General features: G+C 44.4%; 1 protein-coding gene across 6 annotated transcripts in view; it reads left to right on the forward strand.

Moving 5' to 3' along the window:
- The window catches only part of LOC121593832 (prominin-like protein), a 42202-nt gene extending 20133 nt beyond the window's left edge, over nt 1-22069 (forward strand). For 2 of the 6 annotated variants that reach the window (XM_041916540.1, XM_041916541.1), the window contains 13 exons: nt 7553-8151; nt 8219-8492; nt 8581-8933; nt 9028-9152; nt 10098-10121; nt 10897-11342; nt 11426-11918; nt 11988-12131; nt 12199-12537; nt 12611-12732; nt 14365-14415; nt 15149-15277; nt 16101-19518. In XM_041916540.1, coding sequence (XP_041772474.1) covers nt 7905-8151; nt 8219-8492; nt 8581-8933; nt 9028-9152; nt 10098-10121; nt 10897-11342; nt 11426-11918; nt 11988-12131; nt 12199-12537; nt 12611-12732; nt 14365-14415; nt 15149-15277; nt 16101-16821 — 3468 coding nt within the window. In that variant the 5' untranslated portion in view covers nt 7553-7904 and the 3' untranslated portion in view covers nt 16822-19518. The other 4 variants (XM_041916544.1, XM_041916546.1, XM_041916543.1 and 1 more) reach the window with 4 other exon arrangements.
- The last annotated feature ends 246 nt before the right edge of the window (nt 22070-22315 follow it).

The raw sequence follows: 22315 nt of genomic DNA on the forward strand, positions 1-22315 counted from the left end.
AGATTAAAATAGGAATACTCCCAGCAGAGGAACCATTACTAGCGATAGAACTTTTTTTGGACATTCGGACGATGTGATCTCCTTGGGAATTGTGGGGAATGATAACTTCGTTAAAATGTGAGTAATGTCCAGTGATATTGCATTGATTCCTTCATACCACGCTATGTGGATTGCTTGTTGAATGTTACCATCACTCATCACCACTCACTGTTTCTTCTTCTTCTTTTTCTTCTCGGGCAGCAGTACGATACCACATCCGGTTGCCTTTTCCCCTCATTACCGTGATTAGCATAGAAACGGGACGGCGGGAAAGAACAATAATAATCAGCATTTGTGCGTGTCTTTTGACGGACGTCGTAGTGTCGTCGATGTCCAGCGACTGTCATCGGCGCGGGCACATGGGGGAACCCACGTTTCACCATATCTCGCACGCAGAGAGAAGCTCAGAACCGCGATATCGGTTGGTGGCGGTGGCGCTGTCGGTAGCTTATCGTCCAGGAGACAACAGGGCGCGCTGATTGCCGCCACATCTAGTTTCCTCCGCGTTGAGAGTAGCTAGAAAAAAGAAAAAGACCTGCTGCTTGTGTGTTGATTGTTGGCATATTTCAGCCAGATAACCGAGAGCCGCTTGGGCCTGGTGTGATAGTTAACTCGGCGATGGTGTACTGCCTCGCATGTAAACAGGTGTCCGCGTGTGCCCACAGAATGCCACATACCAGCGACCAGTGGTTCGTACGAGAATAGATGGAAGATATACACTGTCCCATGTTGTTTTGTTGCTGGTGGGTATCGTTAATGAAAGACAACAGCCCACGACAACTCAAGGGTATGATGGTACTTTGTTACAGCGCGATCTGTGTGCGTTGTTGTTGTGTCCAGTGCGCTGGAAAGATAGGGTCGTACGTTTTTCCCAATTATTTTCTATCCATTGTGCACGGCTAGCGTTGCAAGCGCTGGATGGGGCCGGAAATTCACTTTCTAAACAATCACGACGACGACACACACACACACACACATACAGGTCGATTAGAAAGTCACGATTTTTAGACCCAGGTGCAGAAGAAGATTGGACATTGAAGGGTTTTTTCCTTCTTCTTCTTCTTGCTCCAGAAACAGGGAGAGTGGGTCTGTGTGAGGTGGCCCTTTTCCGTATAGTGATGGTGCGCCAGAGCAGACCCCAGATCGCCAGTCAGCAGTCATCACCATCAATATTGAATGAGAAGTTAACGGATAGCCGTGAGGAGTGGTGAAGGCGGTGAGCGAAGTTTTGCGCGAAAGTGCCATGAGGGGGAGGGTCGCGCCGGTAATGATGGTCCTGTGTGTCACGTTAGCGGTCCCGGCAGCGTGCTCTGAATGATTGATGAGTGACGGTGTGGTGTTGAGGCCCGTGGCTTCTAGCCTTTGCTACACAGTGGTGATTTTGATGTTCGCCTACGACTGGTACAGAAACTGGCTGACAGTTAGCAGTGCCGAGATATACATCTTTCTGATATTCGTTTGCATTCGGAGCTCACACGAATCGAACTAACAGACAGAGGATAGAATCGTAGAAGCTTCTTCTACCGTGTTGTGTGCCACCTGATGGATAGAAAGCAATGTAGTGAGCATATTTTTAGGATTCATACACTCCTCGAGTTGCGTGCCTGTGCTCTGAAACCGCAAGATAGGAAATTGAATCCCTCAACAAGGATCAATAAATAATGTGCTCTTTTGGAGAATCGATCCTCACTGTGTTATGCATGTGTATGAGTATATTGAATGTCAAAGGAAAGGATGTGTTGTTGATGAATATTGATAATCTAAAACCAGTGCTCCCTGGGCCCGGTGGTTGTGTGCGTGTGTGTCAGTGCCCCGGCCCTAGTAATCAGTTTGATGTATGCTCCAGTGAATAGGAAAAAAAGGGGCGAAAACATGCATTAATTAATATTTTAGCTTTCCCTTTCTACACGTCTAGTGCCTGACGGCTCTGGATGGATCCGGTGCGACGGAAAGGATGTCCTTCACCCTTGAGCTAATAGAAGGGTTGGAAAATGCGTTAAACAGCTCGTTGTTAATGGATTTTTATGGCACTTTTATTGACGATTGGCGACTACTGACAAGCCTTGTGAAGCAATCCGGCATTCTGGGCGAGGTTGCAAAATATTGTGAAATATTTTCAACCGCCTAATGCATGGCTCAATAAAGATGATCCTATGATGTATATGTTCTCAGAACTCAGATTATGCTCATAAAACAGTACCATTCCATAATGCTTTGTTATGCTACAAGGGCTCGCAGCAAACTGCTGCCGCATAAATTAGTCGTTAAATGATCAACTTGGCACAGTGGACGAACGTTTGGAACAAATGGCGCGGAAACACTCGGCAGGAACGACTAACAACAATCCCCGAGGCGGCGAAAGGTGAGGTTTTTAGCTGATACCAAAATGACCCACTTTAGGCAAAAGAGAACGTCACAGGCGGCAGCGTCGTTGTGGTCGTCGTTCCTGCCATCGTCATTTCGTGGTTTGGCACTTTCACCTCCCGTGCGCCGTTTGTTGTTGCAAGCGCGAGCTCGCGTACTTGAGGAAAAGAAAGAAATGAAATAAACAACTCCAATGGCATTTGGATGGGGCGGGATGGGACGAAAAGCTTTATTTTTTTTTTGCACACAGAGGAAGCACGGCCGGAAGATGGTTTGTTCGATGCTCTAAATACGGTGGCGCCTTAACCGCGTCTTTTACTGGCAAAGTTTTGCCAGGGTTGATTGGTTGGGATGGCCTTGGAAAAGAACGGCTGCGGAGGCGAACTGCAAAGAATCGTGTTTTATTTGAAATGACGATATTTAAACTGAAGATTTCGCTGTTCTTAGCATTACATGAGTTATTAATACCAACAGTAAATGAGCTTTTTCATTACAAAGCTGAAATATAATGTGCATTAAAATATAACTCTTATCTCTCATTAACGCATCTTCTTGATCGATCTTGTGGAAAATTGTTGTGCGTTTAGTTATCATTGTAACCCCGTACGTAACCTATTCACTCAATCAACGATTTTATTGAACCTCGAAAGCCATCGCTCGCTGCGTTTTAATCATTAGCGTTATCAGCCTTCGTTGCTCACTATTTATGCCACTCACGGGCAGAGTACCCATCAAGTGCATAAAAGTCATAGCACGCCAACGGCGGAACCATTCCTACACAGGAAGCATTCTATCAATCTTGAAAGCTGACTCCATATTCCATTGCCGGTGCACTTCAGATGGTGTCGGAAATGGGGGAGAGGGAAGCAAGAAACAAAACCTATCAAAAGCCGCTCGAACACGCACTGTCTTGGAGCATAAAGTCACAGTGGAAGCGAAAAAGGTGCATCGGGGACAAACAATCTGAGGTTGTTGCGTTGGTTGGCTTTTGCTCTGTGGCTTTTACACCGTTTGCTGGTCGGTGAAAGGTAATAAAGTTATTGATTTAATTTCCCTTTCCGCCGCAGCGCCTCAAGGCCATCCGGGAGACTGTTGTAGGGAAAAGTAAAACGTTGCTGAGGAAGTAGGAAAAACAAAGAAAGAAACGCGGAATAACCTACATTTTGTGGCGTGAAATGGACGGGAAGAGATGAAGTAAAGCTCCTCGATAAGGTTCAGTTTTAAATTCTGTTTGTTAACTCTTTGACAAGGACTTCAAACCCCAACTATGAACTTTTGAAGCAAATCACAATTTTTTTAACCAAACAAATCGGTCAAGTGTGGTCAACTCCTTTGCCCAGCCTAATTGGATGGTGATTTCTGTTCCGTTTTTTTTTTTCTTTCTAATTATCTTTAAACGTTTTGCTGCCATCGATTAGTGCAACACGCGAAACAGTGTTCACCTATCGTGTATCCCTGAACGGCACTACAACAGTGATTATCGCTTCACCTACTAATTAGAAGGAATTCGATATAATTAAACCACACACACTCACAAACAGCTCCGTGGGTGGGTGGAATATCTTGTCTTACGGCGATTACTTCTGCTCAATTAAAACACCGCCCGTTCAAACCCCATTTTTGATTGCAAATGGGAATGGAACAGTGAAACCAAAACAGGGAAATCATTATTTATGCGACGATTGTGTAGCGTTACCGTTCCCTTTCGGTATTGAACGGAATTTTTATGTTTGAAATTCATATTTTTCCCTTCAAATCAGGGTTCGGCAAGGTTCACCTATTCGCTCAATTCAATGCAAACCTTGTGGTAGGTGTTTACTGTTGAAACAGATTGAAATTTTTTTTTTTTGCTACATGACGGAATTAACTTCCAATGCCTTTTAATGTTGTATTCTAAATCGAATAAACTTAATCATAAGCACTAAATAGTGTGTAGTAAATTGCTATTATCCCGGCAAAAAAATAAAAAGATGTAACAGTAAAACATTCTCATTAATTCATTAATTGTCTGATTCAAACATCTAAAACAGGGGTTGAATAATATTTTATCAGAATAAAATAGTTGATTTTGCACGCTCAATAGTTGTGGCTGCAAACAATATCTAGAAAGTAGACACGAATCTAGATTGACGTTTTTATTCCCCTTTAATCTATGATTTTAAAAATCAAGTGGAATGCACATAATTCTATAAAATAACGAAGTGTTTTTAATAACTTTCAGCGAGAAGTATGGCCAATGCAATAATTTTAAAGAAAATAGAACTTCGTTCAGAAAATAGGTCTCACTCCTCTTTTAATCCGCTCTGGCCGCCTTGATGAATAATTAACTCAGCCCTGTCTCAAGCAATATAATTGCAGTAATTGTAACCCGTGTGTCATATGGGTAAAATGACGAATTTATTTGCTTTGTAATTTTTAATATTATTTATTGTTACTCACATTTACACTGCACTTCAAAGATGTGTTGGAAAACAAACGGCTGAACAAATACGGTCTTATCATTTGTGAATGAAATCGTCATTGGCGCGCACAGTCAGTCAGTCGCAGTTTGATAACGCGGTCGTTTGAAGAAGACACTCGTTGGCGAGAGTTGATAATAGCTACGGGATTGGTTCAATATGGTGTGTTTAACTTCGCAACGTGACACACTCCATTAATTGGAAGGAGTGAAATGGCTATGAATCATCATAAATACCTTCCGGGGACTTTTCCCTTTTGTCGTGTAAATTTTAAATGTAATTTGTCGGCCGTTTTCTTCGTTTTTTTTATCGCCCCAACGAAATCAAGAGACGACTCCCGCATTCGAAATACTTGTTAATTGCTAAATATTTATGATTCACACGTCCCAGGCGCTGTGCAGTCGTTTATGCTTACAAAATTGCGTCTTCCGCGTGCATTAGCATGCGCCGCTTATCCACCGTCTGGCGCGCTCTGCATCGAACTAATTGGCCAAGAACGATGCATGGCACTGCAGATGAAACTATTTTCTCATCAACCGCACACACACACACACATGGGAAAGAAAAGACACACACTCTCAAACGTATTGCAGCTGTCACAGCAGCGCGGCGGATGGGCGAACATGTTTGGGTTTTTGCTGCTGCTTTATTATTTTTGTTTCTCCTCATTGGTCTGGGAGTTGTTGGGTTATGTGTTAGCGTGCTACATTGCATCCGCGCCCATGATGAAACAACCATTTCAAGTTCCTTCCCATCGCTCTCCGTGTATGTGTGGATATGGTGAGTCCCATCGATGCAGGAGATGATCACTAGCCTGGCAGGGGAGCTAACCAATTGGGTTAAGGGGTAGGAAAAAACACACACACACCATGTTTGTGTTTTGCTTTCAAGACGGACTCAACGGACGGGAAGAATACGGACAGCAGCATGCTGCTCATATATGTGATAAAATATCGCTTAAAACCCGAACCAGTAAGCGAAAGAAAGGCAAACGAATGAGACAGAGAGGTAATGGGCCCGGCGGCACAATACGCTCACTCTGCTCGGCGTAATGGGAAATGTGGACGGCTCTATATCACACAGTTTGGTGGACCCAAATCAATTGCCCAAAACCCACCCCGGCGAGGGGGTTTGCAGTTTGTTTTGACTTTGGTGGTAGAGTTTATTTCCGATCAGTATCCGGGCGGATGGCGTTGGGCCCAACCTCAGCTGCGGCTTGATCGTATGAAATGAGTGTACCATTGTGGTGTGGAAGAGGATGAAGGGTGATGAATTAATTTTGCTACATTTTCATACCACATCCCTGTGTGTGCTCTTTTCATACAAAGGAGTAGGTTATTTTGAGTCAGACATGGTGGAATTCAAAATTTAACCAGTCGCGTGTTTGCATCTAACAGGCACGCGCTCCAATTGCGCAAAGCGAAGTAGTAGAAATGCATGACGGCAGGGGCATACTTAAAGAGAGTGCATCTCGGGTGTTAGATTTCTTGTTGGACAGGGAGCGGACGATGATTGTGACATATGATGCTGGTGCTGTGAGTGCTTGCCCTCCCGTATGCGATCGCCGTCAAAGCAACGCAGTTCGCGTGGTCTTTGGGGGAGTTAGAAGAGCATTGAATGCAAAGGCGCATTGAGTCATACAAAAACGAGGAAATAGATTTTCTCAATGTTTTGCTTTGCTGATGAGTTTGGGAAGAACATCCTTTCCGCTAGGATGATGCAAGATATTGCCACCAGAAAGTCATCATTTCTCGCAAGGAATGAATCATTGCATTGATGATTTTTGTCTTTGATTTCTAAACGTTACCTCCGAGGTTAGCAACAAAACAAGCAAAATGTAACACAAAACTACCAAGGGAGAAGAGCGTGATTTGCATCCATTTTCAACCACGGTTGGTAACGGTTCCCCTCATGTAGAACTGCTTGCCCATTATCACCTGAACGAATGGCGTTCGTGTCTGTGGCCGTGGTGCCCTCAACCTGAACCGCACAACCATTTGCCCATGACAGTCGGGGAAGTAACGGTGTCTCTCTTCCTTTCTTTCCTGCTGCTGTGGGTCCGTTGATAGAAGACAGCTCCCGTTTTGGAGGTGCAAAATCCATGCAGCGAAGCAGAACCGTGTTGAGCTCTGTTTGGGGCGAGGGAAAAAACCCCGAAAGCGATTCATGTGAGCCACCACCGTAAGCATACAAAAAAGCGTGACCGGAGAGATCTGAGCGAGACGTGAGTCATGGCGAGACACCGCAGAGGGAAGCCAACATTGCGTAGTGAAACCTAAAAACCACTGCCACCTTTACTCGGGGGAGAAATAAATTGAAAACGTGTGTAAAATTACCTTTTTTTGTTGAGGCGCTTCATCTTCAGTGATGGAGAAATTAGCCAAGGGAAATGAGCGTACTAAGCAGTTTTTTTTTCATTGGTGCAATGGGTTTTTTGCTATAGAGTAGATTGGAGAAAATGATTTGCTTTTAATTGTAACGAGCATGAGCTCGCAACCGGGTCCTACATTGACGGGCGGGAATTTCAGGGTTCAGGCGCACTTACATCAACATTAAAACGTTCTAAACTAGATTTATTGGACGAGTTATTTGCAGTAACTCCACTTTTAATATGTAAATGCAATCTTAACAACACAATACTAATTTCCATTTCTTCTACTTGGTTACTCTCTTTTTTGTACTCCAAAAAGGTTCTAGAGTTTGAATAAGCCAACCCATTCCTTGCCACCATCATCGTTCCCACCGACAACCGACAGAGGGTGCTGTACTGTCGTGCTCTTCTTCCATCCCTGCCGTATTACTGTCACTGCCTCACAAACCAACGAAACCAAAGTGGCCAAGCTACGACCGTCTGCCATCACAAACACACTTTGCCAATCTTCCTGAAAAGCTGGACATCATCACACGGGGTAACGAGTAGCAGGATCGGTGCTCCAAAACACGTCACCGACCGACCGGTCGCCTGTATTCGCACCCCATTTGCCATTAGTGTCGTATCGTCGAGCGCCCACGCAGCATCACGAAACTTCCCCCAACGTCATTATGGCGACCACGATCGCTTCCAGAAGCGGGCGGCTGCTCGCCCTGCTGCTCATACTGCCCGGTGCGTTCGTAGCGGTAGCACAAGCGGAACCGATACTGAAGATCCGCACGACTGAGTTTACCCGGTTTAACGAAGCTGTCGAAATGCAAAGCTCAACGTCGTACAATGCGCGCGGCATGGCACCGCTGTACGAGATCACCAATCGCGTCATCGATCTGTTCGTCGACGAGAATCCCATCCCGGACGGTAAGTTGCGTGTGGACTGTACTGTGACGAATTGATGCAAACCATTTCTCCGGCCATCATTTTGCAGGTTACATTACCGTGAAGGAAGGCGCGATCGCACCCGGACCGAACGTTTCGGACAACAATTGGGGCCCGCTGCTGAAGCAGTACTGGGCGATCCTGCTGGTGGCGGCCCTGTGCATCATCATGATCGCGCTAATGCCCATCATGGGACTCTGTCTGTGCTGCTGTCGGTGTTTCGGTGGCTGCGGCGGACGATCGCAACCGTTCGACAAGAAACACGACACCTGCCGGCGGGCCATTTTGGGCTTCCTGCTGATCTGCTCCACCTCGGCTTTGGTGTGAGTGTTCGCCCCCCACCGGCACCGGCACCGAATCCTTACAACTGGCGCACTGATTGATTGTGGTTTTTGTGCATCCCTCTTGCAGATTTGGCGTGGTGGTTGCGTTCGTCACGAACAGCTACATGCAGCATGGGGTGGAAAACATTACCACTTCCGCCCGGCACGGTGTGCACGACACCCGCCTGTACCTGCAGACCACCTCGGCCCACATCGACCACGTGCTGAACAAAAACTACCAGGAGCTGAACAACGATCTGAAGCAGCTGCTGCACGACGCCTCGGACAACATTATCAAGCGGCTGGAGGAGGAATCAAAGGCGGAAAAGCTGACGACGCTGTACGAGTTCGTGGAGAAGCTGCCCGGCATCAAGGGCAGCCTGGAGAAGATGAAGCAGCTTACCAGCGAGCTACGGATCACTGCCTCGCAGCTGAACGATGGTAAGTTGTATTGAAGCACAGAGGGAAAGGGGGAGCTTCTTCCGGTGCAAAGCAATAGACATTCGAAACGGTTTGGTTTTGTTGATTTTTGCAGGACTGCGCGGTGTGAAGCGAGAACTGCTGACTTCGCTGAACAAGTGCGGCACGCAGGAGTGTATTAAGGTGATGGACGATTACAAGATCGGACGGTTAAATGTGAACGGAATCGACTACAACTCGGTAAGTCATGGGGTCACATCGGGGCTATTGAATCTCCGGTGACGCTTGTGTGTTGGTGTTGGTGGTGGCAGAACAGATTTATTAGAAGCTTTTAAATTAAACAAATATTCTTCATACGGTACTGTAAGTGTGACTATTAAAAGCATTCAAAGCAAAGCTTTCAAGAGGTTCTTTAGAAACAGGATGAATGACAAATACTAAAATAATATTTAATACCTCAAAGCCACTAATAACAAAATGGGTAAAAAATAATTAAGTTTATTATACAAATAATTGGAAACGATTAGGTGTGAGTTTTAGTGTAAGATTTGTTTTAATCATTGATCAAACATTCATTAATTCATCTTCATGATTGAACTCATCGTACGCAGTATATTATTGATCGTGCATAGTAGAGGATTCGTGAATTCGTAGTAGTGTAGGGTTAATTGCATCATTTTGCTTTGATTGTTTTCTGCGTATCAATCAAAAACTGATCCAACGTTTTCTTATAAACTCATCTTGGAAACAACTAATCGATAAGCTTTTGGTTTTGTTTTATCTAACAATTGCTTCTAAATCTCTACTCTTTACATAAAGTCATTCATTATCAATGATCAATGATCCTGGTTTCGTGCATATCATTCATGTTTTTTTTCAATCATGTACCCATCATGAGTCAAACAAAGTCATACTTGCCATGTATCATTATACACTATTTCATCTTTTTCCCAAATTGTACAATGCAAATGCATTGGACTCGCTGGCACAGCCGGATTGCTGGCCAACGAATCACCCCGGCACTCCGGGTTTCGCTCACCACCACCTTCACCACTTGATATTAAACACCGCAAAACACAATTGTTTTTTCTAACACCGTACCGAAACTAACGCAATTAATTAACCTTACTATTATTCATCCCGGACACATTTATCCACCGTCACATTACTTTCATCGTCGAACAGATACAAGACAGATACTTCCCGAGGGTAGGTGACTCTTTCGGCTTTACTGCTAGTGTTGGTTTGTGTTGTGTTCGCGTTGTGTTATGTCTTTCGTTTTCTGTTTAAAATTTCTTTATTTGTATTTGTTTTTATTAAATGCGACTACCCCGAGGAGTTATATTATGAGTGCTAATATTTATTCTTCCTTTAAATAATTTATTCCATACGCTACGCTCTCGTGTTCAACTAACTTCCTTCCCTTGTTTGATTGAGTTACTTTTTTCCTGCTACGATGCTAGTTTTGTTTTACTTTTCTTTAAATTGTTCTTCGGTTCTTAAATTAACCCCTTCCTTAATATGTTTATCTCCTTCAGTGTGTAAGTGTGTGTGTATGTGTATACGTGTGTTTGTGTGTGATATTATCTGCAATGTTTTATAAGTTGAACCCAAAAAAATCACCAAAAAATCACCGTTAACTCAAGTGAAATTGGAACACAAAATTGGAGAAGGCAAAAGCAACAGACATAATATCATTCCATACAACATGTCGGTATTTTAATTGAAGCGCATTTTTCAAACAACAGTTATGCATTTTTCTTTTACATTTTTAGTTATGTAAGATACTTATATGCACCTTATAACGTTGTAGGTCAACTCTCTATCTATATACATTAATGTTGCTGCAAGCATTATCTTAAGTTACTTTTTCCAACATTAAGCAGCTTTTCAGCAGCAAACCATGCAACCGCACGTCTTGATTGTGCCAGTTGAACTAATTTCGATCGTATCGGTGTGTTGTTATGCTCATTTTATTCTTTAGCTGCCCGATCTCTCTCAAATAATAGAGAGTGTTAAGCAGCTAACGGACAGCAGCCTGGGCAGTGCCATCCACCAGGGTGTCGACCAGATGAACGAACTGAAGAGCACGCTGCGGCAGACTGTGCTGCAGAATATTCCGAAAGTGCAGGCCGCTTCGGACTCGACCGGGAAGGCCATCAAGGACGTGTCGAACATGCTGACCTCGCGGCTGAACAACGTGGCCGACACGCTCGGCAACAATTCCTACAAGCACCTGGACACGGCGGACGAGTACATCGAGCAGTACAGCATCTACCGCTACTACGCCGGGCTGGGCATTAGCTCCGTGCTGCTGCTGATACTGATGTGTCTGGTGTTTGGGCTGCTGTGCGGCATCTGTGGCAAGCGGCCGGACGGCTACGGTGACGATTGCTGCAACAAGGGTGCTGGTGGTCGCTTCTTGATCTTGTAAGTGATCTGATTTAACTGCGATAACATTTATTTAACGACCTGAACGGTATTTTATTCGAATCCGCTTTCCCGTTTGACAGCTCGGTTGCCATCATCTTCCTTACCTTCTCCGTCATTTTGGCGGTCGCGTTGGCCTCCTTCCTGGTGGGCACGCTGACGCGCCGTGCCGCGTGCGACTCACTGCGCGACCCGGCCAACGATCAGATCATCAACTATCTCGACCAGTTCGTCGATCTCAACCGGCTGTACGCGGATCTGCGGGCGCAGGCAGAACGGTCGCGCACGAAGCTGCAGGTCAGCGAGCAGGTAGAACCGGTCCACATCGGCGAGGTGATTGTGGCCTGCCAGCAGAACGAAACGATCTACAAGGTGCTGAAGCTGAACAACTTCATCGACATCCGTACGATACGCGACTTCCCGGAACACTACGGCATTACGCGCGAGCTGGCGGCGCTGAAGGAAAAGATCAAGATCCAGTCGGTGCAAATCCTGACGCCGGAAGCGACGGAAGACATCCGTGCGCTGCAGGAGTCGAAGCTGAACGATTTCGATGTGGATAAGTTTACCGACAATGTACGTTACTGTTTGGAGCTTTGTCGGAAAGGGAGTTTTTTAACGTTATCTTTGGAATAATTTTAACAGTTGACCTTCAACATCACCGAGTACAACTTGAACGAGATTGCCGACAAGCTGCGAGAGGTGGCAAATCGTGTGCCATCCGGCAAGGAAATGAACGACATCAAAGTGAACCTCAAAAACCAAGCGCTCCATCTGTCTTCCTACCAGGTAGGTAGCAGGTCCTGCTGTCTCATGTTAAGAAAAGTTTCACCGAGTCTTTGGCTCACATTTCCAGACCAACCTCGTCGATCCGATGATTGCGTCTACCAACGAGCTGATTAAGCTGTCCACCACGCTAGACACTAGCCTGAAGTTTGGCGAAAAGTCATTCTCGGCGGCGATCGATAAGTTCCTGACCCAGATCAAGGACGCCGAGGAGTACATCAACAAGTATGGCAAAACGTTCGTGCAGAACGTGACCGAGGAGCTGGTGTCCGGGTTTAACAACCAGATCCATTCGTACATCACGCTCGTGATCGAGTCGACCGAGGGCGACATTGGGCTGTGCGGACCGGTGTACAACGTTTACGAATCGGTCATTGTAGCGTCGTGCAATCGCATCGTCGATCCATTCGTAAGTATTTCATACACAACGGAATACAAATTGTACCAATTACCATCGCTTTGCCTGCACTTTCCCGCTTTAGAATGGATTCTGGGCTGGCGTTGTGTGGTGTCTGCTACTGTTCCTGCCGTCGATCATTTTCGGCGTCAAGCTGTCGACGCTGTACCAAAAGTCGGATCCTTACCCGGGCCCGATGGTGGAATCGTAAGTGCCAAATGATAGTTCTTCTCTCCCTTTCACACCCTCTAGCTTACAGTAGTGATTCCAGCAGCCACCCGTGAACAACTGCATGGCTTAAGTAGATCTCCAAAAAGTATAGTCAAACATTGCGCTTGCATGTGTGTATTTATGTACTAAAACGTGTCGACGTTTTACTGTAGCTAGTGATCATTGCATGAGATTAGTTTGTGCGGAGTATTAAACTGTGCTGCATGCCGATCGCTTTATAACGAGCTTCCCACTGTAACAGTATTAAAACGTGACCGGCAGGGTATTCGGATTCCAATTGTGCTTTAAGATTTGCTTTTTAGTTTTAAAAATTCCCTCCGGGCAACGGAGCGTAATTCATGGTTTAAGTTTATTTTATGCAAAATATTAACATTAAGCTTTGAGCGAAGTTTGTAAACTTGGCAAGTTTGAATGGGTACATGCTGTTTTTTGTTTGGTGGAATGTATACATTAGCTGGTAATGGCAGCTGTTACTATTTAAAGAGATTCTCCTATGTTACATACGGTTATGTTTTTGCAATTATTTAATAAATCCACTGTACATCGAATGCACTACTTAAGTTATTGGTTATGCTAGCAAGTTGTAAATATGCAAACTCCTTTCTGTTGACCCTAATAATAATGTAAAGCTCAATTTAACCTTAATTTAGCCTAGGTTAGTGTAGAGACTGCAATCAGTTTAATAATAAAAAAACGTTTCCAAAATAAAATGGGCTAAGGTGCTTCCTCCACTCCGGCACAGTTCGGGATTAGTTTGTTTTGGATTAAAAAAAGAAGATAATCTTTTTTATCAGGTGTAGATCTAATGAAGCTCAAACAACCACAGCAGCAGCTCACGTGTTAAACTTTTTGGAAAATGCTGTACAAAACAAAAGGCAACAAATGACAAAACCACAGTTTGACTAGAGTTTGAGCTTTCGATATTGCTTCTCAAACTCTCAGCAAATCAAACTACGTGAGCTGAGCTGTTTCCGTTCATCGTTCAATGGGGCGCACGTGTTAAATATGTATTTGAAGCGTCGGCTTCCCACTTTTCGTTCTCAACCTCAACGGTGATGATGCACGCGTGCTAGAAGGAACGCTCTGCACTGGACATTGCAACAAGGATATGCATCAACCCAAAAAAAATAATCCCCTCTGCATCGTGCACCGCAAATACACTGCCGCATTTAGTGCAAGAAAATGTGTGTTCATATTTTTCGTCTTTCGTTTCTCTAATCTCTTCCCGTTCCCACATAACACACATCCGTCACATATCTTCACTATCGGGGTTTGTTTCCCCCCCTCTCATACTCATTCGTTCGTTCGTGTAGATTTGATTCATTATTAGATTGGATTTGAAGTAATTTGGTTTCAAAGTCACGGTTTGAAAAGAGTGTAAAATAGTGTGTTTTTTCTTATTATTTTGTGTTTTCGTATTAGTTTCTCGCCAAAAAAAAAACGGTTTCAGCAAAAAAAACACAATCCCTCCTTCTTGCAAGTTGGTTTTTGCGTGTGGTGATGGCAAACTTTCTCTCACTCTCTATCTCACTCACTCACTCTATTGGATGCGATATTTTATGTTTGTGGTATTGTTTCTCTTCTTGTCATTTTCCGTTCTCATTACAGTGAGTATCTGTATGATGCCTACACCGAGCGTGATAACATTCCTCTCGCGAGGTAAGTTCCCCCCCTCTCAGGCGGCTGCCAGCATTCCCCATTTGTGTGGGGGAGAAGATGATGTGGGGGGTACACGAGCGTGTAAATGAACATTAGGAGCCAGGAACGATTAGGTGTTCTGCTCTCCCCGGCCAGCCCTTTGATCGAATGATAGTTTAATTACGATGCCCAAAGCAAAACGACCCCATTTACCTACCCATCCCATGCGAAACGTGTCTCACCGTAACAACTGTTCGTTTATTAATCGCCTGCATTTTCTGTTTTTTTTGTTCTTACTCTCCTTTTCTCTCTCTTTCTCTTTGTTGAGAAGATTTCTGTCTTTTGCGATTTGGTTTGGTAACTCCATTGTTTGCGCATTTGTATTTTGTTTTTTTTTTTCTATCGGTTTTGCCTGTTTTGTCTCTTTTGCTGTTTATGAGCGATAAAAAATCCCAAAAAAAAACCCTTTGGATATGTTTAACCGATGTGTTTTGTGATGAGTTTTCTAGGACCTTACTCTATACATGATATGCCACACATATGTATTACATACATTATCCATTTTGGAAAGTATTTCGTATCCGTATATGTACCTTATTCCGTAGTGCATATTTTAATTGAAACGAATTGAACCGAATCAACATTATTTCAGCAACTATTAATGCAGTAGTCGGAGCGGTTTGTTTTTTATCGATCAATACCCCTCTTTTCTAATCGCCACCCCCTTTTCTCTGGTTGTGTTTCTGTTTTCCAGTGGTCCGAAAAACAAGCGCCGCAAGAAGCAGGACCGTCGCCGTGAGTCGCGCGATCGCCGCGAGATCTACTACGAAGAGGGCAGCCCTTCGCACAGCCGCGACCCGCGGTACAACGATATGGCTCCGAAGTAAGTGTGACGTTTCGCTACCTGTGGTTGTAGCATTTTGTGTGTAAATAATGATGATAAAAAAAACCCTCAAATGCTCTAAGGGCAACTCCATTCGTGGTACTTGTACGGTACCGTAGCAGCGTAAAACAGGCGTCGTACTCGGTGCACTTGAACGCTTGAACTTTCATATATACCATAAGAACAACCAATTTTTACATACACACATACACATGAACATGCATTGTACGATTCCATCCCCGTATTCAAGCATAAACCATATAAGCGCGCATAAACGTCCGTTTGTTTTGGGAAGCGAAGAGAAGGCGAGTTCTCGTCTTCACGTTACATTTGGCCGTCATCAAGGGACGCTGATGCGTTTCATCATCTCAGTAGCATAAGCAGAGGGACCGCCCACCCCGTCACCAGTAGGAGCGGTGTCGTGTGTGTGTGTCTGTTTTTGTTAGTAGAAGACTAGTATGTAGGATAATGAGTAGTAGTGCTAGGGTAGGTGTGTTTGTGTGTGTTTTCCCCGGTCCTTTTTGTAGTACTCTTGTCTTTTTTGTCTAGCTCAAAGATCATCATTTAAAAGACCCACACAACACACAAACACTTTTGGAGATTGGTTTTGTGTCTTCCATTGCGTTCGTGTCACGCCACGACGTGTCCTCATCATCTTGTAATATGCGACCGAAATCGCTCATGAAAACGACACACACGCACCCACACAATCCAAAGTTCACGCTTAACACGCCCCCGCTCCCTCCCTGGAACGAGGGCCTACCGTGGTGTTGGCATGTGCGTCGCTAACTTCCTGCCTCTGTATTTCTGTACTTCCGAACAGTGTAGTGTCACAGATCCCTTCAATACTAACCCATCGCGGCAGCGATACGGCGGCCTCTTCGCTCCCGCCACCCCCGGTACTACTAACAACTTCCCAGCAGCAGCAGCAGCGCACTACACTGCACCAACGACACCACTCTACTCCCCTGCCACTGTCACTGCCAATGTCGCTGTCTGCGCCGGACGAGTCGCTGGACGCAGATCCACCACCACCATCTGCACCCTACAGCGGGTATCAGAACACCAGTCCCGCCTCGTTCCGGCGGTCTCAGCCCCGGCCGGAGTACGGTGGTGACTCACCGAACCGGATGCTTAGCCGTTTGTTTAGCAAAAGCTTCTTCGACGACTTTCAAACGGCACTGGAGCAGGTCGATCGTGTGCCTGCCGGTGGTCGTGGCTCGTCCGATCTGCTAACGGTGACGGGTGTGCAAGAGCGTCGGCCGCACCATAACGCCTTACTGCTGCAGCAGCAGCAGCAGCAGCAACACCATCAACACCACCATCATCATCAGCATGTGCCACCACGGCCCGGGCATGTTAGCCGAAGCAATAGCAGTAGCGTTGGATCGGTCCGATCGATGGCGCTCGTGCCGACGCGGACGCCTTCGCCGCTCGACTTCCGTACCATGTCCTTCCGGCGGCCCCGTTCGCTGGCCAGTGAGGAGCAGAGCGGTGGCAAGCAGTCCGCAACCCGTACCGACAGTGGTTACGAGAAGTACTAGCGTGTCCTGCCCTGGATTGGTGTGCGAGTAGTGTAGACATAGCGAGATTCGTCGGACAGCGGCAAAGGGACACGGTCCGTCGATGCGGTTAGACCGTTGTGGCGATGATGGGCACCGTGGTGACAGGTTTTCCTACCGGAGCATCATCCTTGCTATATCTCTCGCTCTCCCACTCTCTCTTTCGCCTTACAAAGGGAACAAAACCGCTCGTGTATGTTGTGGCCATAGTCATCTCATTATGTTTGTGCTGATGTTGTTGTTGTTGTGTTGTCGTTTTGGTTTCCTCTAGGTCCACTCCTATTCACCTGTTTACTGTAATTTTCTACCTCGGTACGCTACACTCGTTTACTTGCTTGTTTGTTGTTCCCCCAAGTGTGTTTGTGTTAATTTTCACGTTCCGACACAATTCCCTTTAGAAGAGGACATTTGGTATTAGCGGCACTACGCTGTCGGTGAAAGTAAAGAGCACTTCTCTGCGTTACATTCGAGCAGCGTTACATGCTAAAGAAAATACCCAGGTTGCATTTTGACCATACCTTTCCAGCCGACTAACTGGTGTTGGTTTTGTAATATTCTAGTTTGGCGGTTTTCAACCAAAATATTTATACAAAACATGTAGTTTTTCATTAAGTGGATTGATTTCGATGCTACGTTAGTAATTTGATTTAAGTCTGTATGAAGCCAAATTTTATCATTTTGGATTGATTTTTGAATTTCAATAAAAACATCATTTATTTTGCCCTTAGCAAATGATTTGTCAAACAGTACAATTAATTTAAAGAGCTGTATTTCGGGGACTATTTGTATAGTAACTTGCTATTGTTGAAAAAATCAAATTTGTTTTTTAGTTCCGCTTCAAGACTCATCGAAATATTACAGTAACGGATACGAGAAGTAAACCGAAATCGAAAATATCAACAAAAAATTTGTTTTGATGTTTACAATTTGGATGTCATTACAGACTTTTCATATACGATCTGATAAAGTTGCCATACTTTATGGACTCTGTGTGACGTTGAGTGATACTTGATGTCTATTTTTTGTTGGTATTTGAAAAAAGTATTTTTTTTTTCTAACGATTTTTTTGCTTTCTTCTTTTATGAAGAAAAATAACTCAAAAACATAAATTTGTGTGTAAAAATTTAATTTTAGGTGCCCGATATCGTCCGCATCAAAAGAACGTTTCCTAAGTGCATTATTTGCATCATTATCACATCTAAATTTGAATCCTTTCATTGAGAGGTACGAAAAGCTTTCATTTAAACTGGAGGTGTTAAAAACGAATCTTTTTGGAGATCAGCGTCTCAGTCTCGGTTCATTCAAACACGTATTCTGGATCATTTGATCGGGTCAATCAATCAATCGTTCGTTCTCTGCTAACCTGCCAGTTAATGTCAAATCTGCAGTAAAAGAGAAAGAGAACAGATTTTACAGGGCTTTTCCAAGGATTTTTGGTTGTTTCCAAAAACTTGTTTTGGATGCTTCCCATAGTTTTTTGGTGCTTGCGAACCGGTTCATTCATTTTTTCTCGTGAACAGAATGAACCGCACGGTGCTGGTTCATTTGACACACCTCTAGTACAAGACAATCGCTAAAGTCGCATCCATACGATTAGCGCAGAAGAGTCAGGGTGTTTGTTAATTTTTGTATGGAATTGACACCTCGCACGCATATATCTCCATACAATTGCACATTGTGAACAAATATTCGTGTACACACGCCTTAATAATAGACATTGGTGATGGAATCCAAAGCGTGAGTCAGATCACAGCGGTGGGACCATGCTTTCTCGTTTTTATATTAAGAATCACATACGTGTCAGATGTGTCTGTTCTGCTATCTGGGGAGAAAAGAATGATGATCCGAAATTGATACCTGCTCACTTGCTCATTTGGCGCATTTGATCATTCGTCTCTGCGTCCCTCAGAGAACGGATGATCCGGATCATTCAAAAATTGATGCTTGTTTCACTCGCTCACTTTACAGATCCGGATCGTTTGAACGAATCCGTATCTGTTCAATATTTTTGAGCTTTTTGTCTTTTTTGGGCTTATGGCAATGTTCCTACTTCCGCAGTACAGTGATACATTGAATAAATGCTTAAACCAATATGCTGCTTGGGTGTTAGACCTACAGGCGTAACGCGTAACGCTAACGTAACGTATAGTAATGTTTTGTACTTTTATCCTACTGTCACACTAGCTACACTAGCACAGTAACACTAGTAAGGGTTTCGTGGCACAATCAGTGCTTTACCACCGCTGTACATACACTTTCCTTCTTCTCACGGTGATGTCTGGTAGACAAATTGGGTGATCATTCATTGAATAAGAAGGCTTTCTCGGATTTGTTCCTCATTTTCTTAATCACGCACAAAATCGAACTGAAAAACTTCCATTCCAACCCACACATATTTGGTTTTCTTCATATCTCACACAACCAAGATGTTTGTGTAAATGTCGTGAAAAACTGTAACGTTTGTACCATGATGTTAATGTATGTGTGTCTTTTTTCTTATACATTTCTTTAAATATTTGTCTTTTTCCCTTTTCTTTCCCTTCTTTCGGGATATAATTCGATTCTACCACTACGTTCCTCAACCGTCATCAACGATCCATCGGTCCAAACGATTCTGCTTCGCTCTGGTCTCGTTCACAAACACACCCAACCCTACACAAATTCCCCTAAAACTAAACTAAAAAGATGCCACTATATGAGCACCTGTGATAGTCGGCCACGGGCTGGGTTCGGTTTGCCGCAACAGCAACAATGCTATCGTCCTATTTCGTAATGTAAGAACCTCCTCCTCCCCCTTCGTAATGCAAAGACACATACACAACACCGCAAACGCGCACCTCTGCAGCAATCTGTGAGTAACAATAAAAATAAAAATAAAAATCGTCCGATTGCATATGAAAAACCTGCATAATGTGTGTTGTTGGTTGCTGCTCCAAGCATCTCGACACCATCTCTCGATCTTCCTGATCCTCCCCGTAGTGAATGATCGTAGTCTCATCCCCCCACCCTTTGCCCTCCTTTTCTGTCCCTCGCACACACACACACTGATCCCAGGCAATTTCCCGGACTGTTTGTGTTTCTTTTTGTGTTGTCGATTGGTTTTGTTATGCGCATTTACCCCGTAAGAAAGTGACGCAACGCCTAACCACTGGTTGCGCAAGTGTTTGGCAAAACACGTGGTAGACGTATATTGGCGAACGCGAGGAAGGTGCGAGGTAAAGTTAGTTGAATTGAAGCAAATGTCAAAAATGAAACAAAACAATTGGAAACAAAACAATAGACATAGATAGAGAATGTGAAAGGGATAACAAGGCCATGTAAGGTGCCCAAACAGTTAGGACCAGATGAGATGTATGTTCATGTGTATGTGTTTGTTTGGTGCTGATGGAGAAAAAAGTACGCGAAAGAAACGCTCGCGTGTGTGTGTGTATGTATGCACGTGTAAATGTACTGTGTACTGATAATAGTGTAAATAGTAACAGAAAAAGTAAACTAAACAAACAAAAAATAAGATAACCGAAAACAAAACATGCACTTTTTCTCTATACCCTTATTACTCCTTTCTCTCTCTCTCTTTCTTTTCACATCACAGTTTTTGTTGTTTTCATTTTGCTAGTAATGTGACTTTATCGCCCGATGCATTATCTTTTCCTCTAATGGTATGCTTTGCTTGCACACTTTCAGAAACTGGGATGGAGCTCCGCCACGGTACCAGAACCCGCCGATGGCACCACCGGCAGCAGAGTATGAGCGACCACCACCGTACTACTATCCGGGCGCTCCGAGCGAACACGAGTAAAGCGCGCCATTAATGTCGTCCCTTTAGTTCCGGGCAAGATCCGCGGAGATTTGTTGGACCTTCTAGTGTTTGGACTTGTGTGCGGAAGTAGGAAATGATCAGTTCTGTACGGTTTGCCGGCCAGACGATCCTAGCCAATGGCTTCTTCCACAAGATCCCTTCACACAGCACCACACACAAACACACATCCGCGCGTGCCAAGGTGCCAGAAAGGAAGGGAAATGTGTTCAAACACTGGTTGCACATGAAAGCGCATTTGCGCTTACTCTCTATCACCTATCATTTACAAAATTCGCCATCGAGAACGGAAGCACGTACGCACGTGGTTTTTTTTCGTTTCGTTTCGTTTCGTTTTACTGTTGCGCAGTAAAGCTCCTCCTTTATTTGCCTAGCCGACATACACACATAAATATTATACTCAATGCTGTGCAGGAGTAGTAGTAGTACTAGTAGCAGTAGTAAGAGCGGAAGATTTAACTTTTAAGCAATCCTGTTTGTTTTCCGTTTTGAAGCAGTAAGAATTCGATTTATTTTTCATACGCTCTACTGCGTTGCCGGGAGTTACGCGACCGGGATCGGTACAAGCATTTAAAAGATTAAAAGAGACGCGAGAGAGCAGCAAGGAAAGTGTGTGTGTGTAGTATGAAAACATAAGAATCTCAAATTCGGTGTAGCCTGTTTGCTGCCATAATTTGCTCCATTTTCAATGCAACGCCGACGAGTGTACAGGGTTTGCTGCGTTGCTACAATTTTCATTCCAAAAAAAGACCAAACGATTCTTCGAATGAGATCATTACAAACGAACCAACCATGCGCCGCAATGTACGTAGCATTTGATCGTGCATAGATCGTGACATACCTTCCGTGTGCGTGCGTGCGTGCGTGTGCGTGTCTGTTTGCTCAAGAATGTTAATTTGAAAAGGAAAGAGAGAGAGAGAGAGAGAGAGAGAGAGAGAGAGAGAGAGAGAGAGAGAAAGGAAAACGCGAGACATTAAAATACTGAATACGCATGAAGTTTTATCGAATTATAATAATTAGTGGTTTGATCGCACCGCCGCGACCCGATCAATCAGTCCGCTGTCCGGGGACAAACCAACCGCATACTGCCCTTCCCCTTCCGCTTTTATTGCGATTGAATATTCTGAATATTCTCTGTTTAGTGGGTTTTAAGTGGTCCTGTCTGTGTGCGCGTCTTTTTTGCCGCCGTCTTTTTGCTATTTACGAATGCTCCGTGCCCTCATCGTCGTCTTAGAATGGACGGGTACAATGCTCAGTTTACATCAGTCACCACACCGTAGCAAATCTTCTTACCGGCGTGGTGTGGTAGTAGGTAGCGTACGGGTATGTTGTAAAATGGGGGTTTCAGCAGCTCCCTTGGTTTTTGGGTGTGGAGAAACAAAAAGCACATAATTTAGAGTAGTAATTCTGCTTTGAAAAAAAAAGGAAAAGAGGGCAGGTAGACGGCAACAGGACAGAAGTTCCTTAGGGTGTTTGCATTGAAGGGGCGGGTTGAACGTTTAAACTCTGTGCTTGTATAAATACCCCGAAGGCTGATTAGCTGTACGTTGTAGGCAAAACACACATCCTATTTCCCCCTTTTCCTCCCCAGCCCTCAAGCACTGAGGTTTCGCATTTGCAAACGATCAACCAAACGCAGGCTTGAGCTGGTTAGATGGC

The sequence above is a fragment of the Anopheles merus genome, chromosome 2L (assembly GCF_017562075.2).
Source record: "Anopheles merus strain MAF chromosome 2L, AmerM5.1, whole genome shotgun sequence".
NCBI lineage: Eukaryota > Metazoa > Arthropoda > Insecta > Diptera > Culicidae > Anopheles > Anopheles merus.